The sequence below is a fragment of the Mycetomoellerius zeteki genome, unplaced genomic scaffold (genome assembly GCF_001594055.1).
Source record: "Mycetomoellerius zeteki isolate Tzet28-1 unplaced genomic scaffold, Tzet1.0 scaffold62, whole genome shotgun sequence".
Taxonomy (NCBI): domain Eukaryota; kingdom Metazoa; phylum Arthropoda; class Insecta; order Hymenoptera; family Formicidae; genus Mycetomoellerius; species Mycetomoellerius zeteki.
The window spans coordinates 1,382,385-1,390,181 of record NW_017257632.1 but is presented as its reverse complement, the minus strand read 5'-3'; the positions used below and the strand labels follow the sequence as shown (position 1 = coordinate 1,390,181).

General features: G+C 33.9%; 2 protein-coding genes across 2 annotated transcripts; one reads left to right on the top strand and one right to left on the bottom strand.

Annotated features, from left to right (window-relative positions):
- Window positions 1–288: 288 nt before the first annotated feature.
- On the bottom strand, window positions 289–2,849 carry ncm (pre-mRNA-splicing factor nucampholin). The gene has a single exon (XM_018457257.1). It carries the CDS (start codon window positions 2,630–2,632, stop codon window positions 380–382), a length of 2,253 nt encoding a protein of 750 aa, XP_018312759.1. The 5' UTR covers window positions 2,633–2,849; the 3' UTR covers window positions 289–379.
- Window positions 2,850–5,135: 2,286 nt separating this feature from the next.
- mRpL19 (mitochondrial ribosomal protein L19) lies at window positions 5,136–7,075 on the top strand. The gene is made up of 4 exons (XM_018457066.1): window positions 5,136–5,299; window positions 5,785–6,220; window positions 6,472–6,750; window positions 6,833–7,075. Exons 1-4 carry the CDS (start codon window positions 5,239–5,241, stop codon window positions 6,960–6,962), a joined length of 906 nt encoding a protein of 301 aa, XP_018312568.1. The 5' UTR covers window positions 5,136–5,238; the 3' UTR covers window positions 6,963–7,075.
- The last annotated feature ends 722 nt before the right edge of the window (window positions 7,076–7,797 follow it).

Below are 7,797 nucleotides of genomic sequence, written 5' to 3'. Positions count from 1 at the left end.
TCTTAACGAGTTGTGAAAATGGGAAAGATCGTTAGCTAAATTCCAAGAATATTATTTAGAAACGCAGAGGCGCTCTTCGTCGTCTTCTGGAAATGTTAAAACATAGAATGTAATTAAATGATAAGACGAATGCTGATCTACGATACTAACATATGTTTATCGAATAATAAATAGTATGCAAAGTAGAATAAATATTGTATTTCCATTTATTATTCCTGCTCGCTCGGAATTTTAAAAACTTAGTCAAATGTAAATCATAAAATATAATTTGTACAGAACAGCTTTATCGTACAACTTACAAAAAGGTATTATCTATATATCTATTATTATAGGTATTATATGTCTATTATTTTAATATTATTTAATTTCTATCTCTGTTTTATTTGTCCTTTTTCGAAGCTTTGCCCTTCTTCTTTTTGCTGAGCACTTTCTTAGTCTTCTCTTCCTTTTTGTCTCCCGATTTCGATTTATTTTCTTTTCGTTTATGCAGCACTTTCTTTTTCTTCTTCTTCTTCGCCGGAACTTCATCCTCTGACGATGATGAATCGGTTGTCGTCGAACTAGACGAGCTGGAGCTGGATGACGAACTGCTAGACTCGTCGGAGCTCGAGGGTTCTTCTTCCTTGGTAATTAATGTCGGCACAACAACTGGCTTCGGATGGGACTTTAAATGTTCTCTCAAATCGTCCGTCAAACCACCCAAGCCGATCGATGTAAAGAAGTTGATCGCGAAACGCGTGTTCTTCGGATCATCTCTGGGGAACAGTCCTTCGAACACCTCCTGCAACGTTAAGTCCTTAACCCGTTCGTTCAGCTTCGCCAGACCCATGTACTCGGAGAGCTCCTGAAACAAGATCTTGATAAATATTCTGTTGGAACTCGTGGTGTCTTCCTCGTTCAGTTTTATGCACGAAAGTACGCTCCACGATATGGAATCTGTAAACAGTAAATGCGCGAAGAATTTCGATACGTTCCGCAGCTTGTTCGTATCGAGGCGATGTATCGTGTGGTAAGAATCTTTAAAAATCTGCTCGAACGGCGTTACATATATTTTATTAATGGCGCAAAACCGACCGGCCAGAAGACCGAAGAACTTTTCGTATGTCCGCATTTCTGCGCAACAGTCCAAAAACATATGACACAGCTCGATCTCCTGTCCAGGTTTCAATTGCATTTTCATTAATTTATGCGCACACTCCTCGAAATCGAGCGAAGAGTGTATAGTCAGATATATAGTCCGTCGAAGTGCGGTCAGATTTGTTTCCGTATTATCGAGAATCACTTCTTTTCCCTCGGTCTGTTCCGTGCTACTATCGTTGTCCGAGCTTTCCTCTTCACCATCTTCGTCGTCGCCTTCCGAGTCACTAACGTCCGAACCAAGAATTTCTTTACACAATTGCTTGTACTTTTCTTCGGAGGCAAGATAGTCGGTGTCAAACTTAAACACATTTAATATATCTTGTGCTTCCATCTCGTCGTCCAATCTTATTAAATGGGTGATTTGATGTTCCTCCTCCACGAGATCCAGTTCTTCGGGTACAGCCTCGTGATCCTTAAATCCATCCTTTCTGATCTGGAACATAACTTCTATCATATACTGGACTCGCTTGTCCAATTGTCCCTCGTGCAGGATGTTCCTCAACATTTCAAAGATAGCCTCGATACCCCTTCGCGAAACCTCTGTCAGTTTCATGCCGCATTCCTTTAAAAACGCTATGGCCACTTCGACGGAATCGTCGGTTGGCGTCTCCAGCAGTAGAGTCAAGATTTCCAAAGCAATAATCTCATAAGCCACACGTTGGTTAACCAAATGCGCTATAAAAGTTCCTGAAGAAATGCACAAAGGTTTATCGTTCCTTTTGAATCCACGTTTGAATTGCAGAACGAGCCGCTTCAGCACCAGCTCGCCTATGTTAGGAAACTTGGAATTGATTATAGATGTCAGTGCCGCGTAAACTGGAGTAAATGTTGGAGACGCAGCTTGTGCTTGGATAATAGAACGTGCCAACAGACCTCTACCTCGAACAATGTTCTCGTGCAACAGCTCCCGCGTTATGATCCCGATGTTGCTGGTGTTCACTTTATTGATGTATCCGTGAATGGATTTCTTCAACGCTTCCCAGGCAATACGTTGGTAAGCGGCTCCCGACTTGTCAGTGATCTCTGCTTGGAGCATACGTAATTTGGCAGGTGGGATGTACGCGCCTCCCGTCTTCGAGGTCAGAAGATCTACCGTCCGCTTCTGCTTGGCGTCCTCCGGGTTCTCCCGCGCTTTATCCGGTTCTCCGTAGTACCTGTTGCCAATCTCCTCCCGCAGCGATTTCCGCTTCCCGCCTGCTTCGCCGTCGATATCCCTAAGATCACCGTGATCGTCGTTGTACCTACGATCTCTGTGATCGTCGCGTCGAAAGCTCCGATGATCGTCATCGCGCTTGGAACCGCGGTAGCTGTCGTCCCGCTTGGAACTTCTGTGCTCGTCATTGCGTCTGGAACTATGATCATCGTGGTGCCTGGAACTCCTGTGATCGCCGTTATGTTTTAACTCTTTGGAGTCGTCAAGTTTGCGGTCTCTGCGCTTACGAGAACGTTCCTCGTTCTCGTCCTCGTCCCTTCGTGAATGCGATCTCTTCATCTTGAATTCGTATAACCTCAAATTGTCTCCGCCGCGGTAGCTCCGCGAATTTCCAACTCGCAATTAGGTTATTCTGTACATGTAATAATTATTTGATTATATACTGCATATTACATACTTTTAATTGCACCGTAAAATATAATTTACAGAGGTATGATGAAGGAATTCACTCGTTTCACTTTGGATCACTCAAATCTTTCTAGGCGACAGGCGCTCGGAAAACATAACCATAATGTCCATAACCCGCAATAACCACTGATAACCACATATTCTAGTTACTTTTCTAAATGTACGCGATCAGAACATGTCGCTCCGGTCATTGCATTAATTCGCGCCAATTTCGATTTTAAATTTCGATTTTTTTTAAATTATTGATCGATAGAATTAAGTAAAACAAGTGTCGCTAATAACTCGAAAATCACTATTTTCAGATAAAATATTATAACACAACAGTAATTTCAAAACATGAAAATAACAATAAGAAATGAAATAAAATTTTAACTTGTAATAAATAATGACTGTTTCTTTGAATTTCACATATTGAATATTTCAAATATTGAAATCTTAGAATTATAAAGAGGGAGACTTAAAAAGATTATATTGAGATAAAAGATTTTTATTTTCAAGTAAGTTTTAAAATTAATTATATACAATTAGCAATAATATACTTAAATAAAATGTTAAATATTGAAATTAATTATATACTTTATCATATTTTTATTCTTTCAGCTTATTTCTTATGAAGCTGTGTGAGAGTCTTTACAGATCTGAATCTTATAATTTCACTTGTAAAAATCTTATAATGAAAATATTATAACAAAGTTATGTTATAATAAATAAAAAATTATCTGCTCTTTACTCACAGTGCAAATAATATAATGGACTTCAACTATATTTTATCTCATAAAAGCAATATTATTTTGTAATGAGACTTTTGTACTTATGTTTTATGAAGCTACGGAGATCTGTAATTGTGCATTGCATTATAATTGTCTTCACGTACCGTATCTCCTACTTCTTAAATATTAGAAAAATAAAATAAAATTTAGAAATAGAGATTATAAACATAACGCACAATAGACAAATAAAAATAAGACATATATTATGTCTCTATTCCTAATTTTTTCATTTCTTTAATAAATATTTAATAATAATTCCTGTTCTTAATATTATTTCCATTATGCATAGGACCTAAATCAATATGACAACTTTATGCCAAATACTCGTACTTATAATATTGATCCAAGTGATCTTATCAGCTGTGTTATTTATTTATTTGATATGTAAGAGTTCTTATTATATGATAAAAACAGAGACTCTCTAATAAGAGCACGACATGAGAAAGTCACGCGTTGATTGATCTGCCGTGTTTCAAGAATTCCCGCCCTGTATTTGTATATCTAAATTTTTTTTTCTCATATATTACTTTTAAATTTCAACAATATAATTAAAATTAGATATTTTAAAGATAACAATTTTAACAAATGAATTTCTTTACATTACGTGTCGAAATAATGCATGCGAGAAGAATTGTTTAGTTTAACATCTTTTTCTTACAAAAATTATTTAAAAAATTTAAAGATTTTATCGTGCCATGTATCTTGATACAAAGTTAAAATTACAAAAGTGAACAAAAGTTTACTGAAATATTTATAATTTTATTTTATACACAATCAATACTCTGGTATGTAAAAAAGTGTGGCGACTCTTATTAGAGAGTCTCTATTATACGTTTATCTAATATCGTCAATTTAGCCCCTAAATTTAAACATTTGAACTAGCGGCTTAGTTTCATTTTATTTACTTCTTGCAAAATATGTTTTTCTAATAACTTTAACTTTCATGAGAATTCCTATTAATCGGTCACGAATGTTCTGCAATACCGACAGATTATACGAATTTCTCGAATATGCCGTCAAATTCTGCGCTTCACTGTAATAGAAGCTAAAGTCACTAAATTTCTAAAGTACCGCAAACTCGCATTCATTTTGACGCAAAACGCGGCCATTTCGAATTTATGCATTTGTATATATGTACTTTATTTAGGAAAATGAAGCCGTCAAGTATGTAAATCAATGTTTTTTAATTGTAATTAATTTATTCATAAATTAAAAAATATGTATGAATACTTAATTTATGTGTTCTTTAGTTTAATACGGATTTATTTGTATGTAGAAGTTTAGTGTATGAAAGTGCACGAAGGGACATGTAAGTACAGTTTAAAAGATGAACCACCAATCACCATGCTTGAAATTGTGTACTCTGTGCACTTCGGCCATTTTATGGCAGACGCAACATTAGGTCTGTTGCATGCACTTTTTGCACTCAGCATCTTCGCTTTCTTTCCTTTCAACGTCCAAATATATATCTATCTCATTTTAAGTTCAAAAATTTTTAGGGATTTCAAGTAACGCGAACAGATCTATTTCTGAAATCAATTGCGGTACTTTAAGAAATTTAGTGACTTTAATGGAAGCAAATAGAGGATTAGAATGATTAGAATTAAACACCGGACTTCATAAAAATAATTATTTTTTTTAAAAGAGAAAGAAAGATTTGTGCGTGTCTAACTGAATGTACGAGAATAATAATAGAAGATTAAAACAATGGTTGTGATATCAAGGATTTTCTCTCGCGGTTATGGACTGCAAGCAGCGAAAATAATACGTAGGTTATGTTAGATTTTGATCACATTCTATCCTGTGCTTTTTCAATCTTTCTCAATTTGCTGCACAATAACGAGACAAATTTGTTAAATTATATTAGATACATGTTTCAACGCACAACATAATTTTTTTGTTAGATACCGGCAACAACAACATTCACAAAAGTGAAACCTTACATTTTTCTAAAGTTTTAATTTTTTATTTTATCGTTTTAAAAGATTATTTAAAAGATTTATTATAATGGGGATATCACTATGATTAAAATGAGAATAAACACATTTGAGATAAATTTTCACAATTAAAAAAATATTTTTTACTTTGTGCCATTCATTTATTTCTAAATTTTTTCATTTCTTTTTACCTTCTCTAAAATTTTTGTGATGTTGAAGATTTTGGTTGTTATATAACAATATCAAAACACGACTTTGTCCTTGTCACATGTATAAGAGTTTCAATTATTAAGGCTATACAAAGTTGTTTTTTTAGGCTATGCAGTTAGAGGAAACTCCTCCATGATCACTCAAGATTCAGTACAAGAATCACAAAATAATAAGAAAGCAAAACAAAACATTGAACAGAGGAAAGCGATACCTAATAGGTATCGATTCATTTATCCAGAATTTTTACCAGATCCAGATCCAAAGTATCGTAACTTACTCCGAGAAAAACTGGAGCGCATGGATATGCTGGCAAGACGCACACATGTAGCGATACCTGAGTTCTATGTTGGTTCTGTACTAGCTGTAACTTATTCTGAACCACACGCTCCTGGAAAGGTTAATAAGTTTGTTGGCATATGCATCGAGAGGAAAGGATCTGGCTTGAGAGCTACATGTGTGCTGAGAAACATGGTTAATAACCAAGGAATCGAAGTAATCTACGAGTTATATGATCCTGCAATACAGAAGATAGAATGTCTTAGGTAAATATAATTATTGGCTGCATTCAGCAGAACAGACAACTTTGCAACTGTTGTAAGATTCTTTGACATAATTGGTTATACATTCAAATCCAATGAAGAATTAGGGACTAATCATAAGATTAATTAAGAACTAATCATATTTAAAAATCACAACATTTGTGTGTGCAAAGCTGTTTCTTTTTTTATACACAGTCATTTACATAAATTGCTCTGAAGTGTTTTTTTCGATTCTATTCATAATACATACTTAGGCTTGAAAGAAGATTGGATTCACATCTACGATACCTACGGGACGCACCAGCAGAATATAGTACCTTCCCTTTCGACATGGAACCAGAGTATCTGCTAGAAGGTGCATCGGTACCTGTGAATGAGATCAAAGTGCAGCTTAATCCTCGTCCATGGTTAGAGAAATGGGAGCGTCAAGAGTTGAAAGGTATAACAGAATTACAGCTTCCTGAGAGACGCATTAGAAAAGCTAAAGCTGCAGCAACACCTTGGGAAAAGTACGATTTAATGAAAAAATACCGGTAAGAAAACAGGACACATTTATCTTTTTATAATACTTTACATTTTTTTAAGATTCGTTCTAATTTATATCTTTTTATTTAGGGAAACTATCCCCGAAGAGGATCAAAATGAAATATTTAATGAAGTGCATACAAAATTACACGAAGTGGAAATTACTAGACATAGACAAAAACACAAGCGTGCTTTCGTACGTCCGCAAAAAACTGGGTGAATTTTTGATTATGTACAGCATTTTTCAATCTATATAAGGAATTAAAATGAAATAAATGTATTTGTTTTTTATTACAATTCTGTATCTTTGTAATGATATCCGCTCCATTATCATAATTCAGTATCATAATTCAGTGTCATAGACAAAATTAGGATTTTATACAATTATTGAATTCACATGAGTGAAAAACTCCATATTTGATTAAGTAGATTCTTCATGTCTAATATTTCTTGTAAATTTATACAATTTCCAGATCAAGTTAACTGTACGTCAATTATTTCGGTTAAGATGCTTATTAACATCAAATCATTACTTGCAACAATAATATTAAATTGTTTATCAATTTAATTTGTGATATTACTATTCTTGCTTCAGTTTAGGACTGTTTCAAATCGACAAATAAACAATAGCTTGATCTGGAAATTATATAAAATCATAAGAAATATTATTAGGCACGAAAGATTGCCTTGATTGAATATGTTTTTCACTCATGTGTTTAAGCTTATAGGTCTATTTTCACTTAATATATATTAATTATTAAATTTTTAAATAAAGATTTTTAGTATTAACTATAAGGTAAAAAAAGATAAATAGATTTTCTGCAGAAATACTTACATTTAGTGAATATAAAGTTTAAATAATATGCATACATATATATACATATATATAATATATAATTCATAATTTCGTAAAGTTTTTAATCATCGATGAGTTAATTTTTATTGGGAAGTGAAAAATATACAATAGAAATTAGAAAACTCAATTAATCCTATATTTCTATATCGCACTGTCCGATTTATAATCATCGTTCTTCTGCACCATTTTAACACTCTGC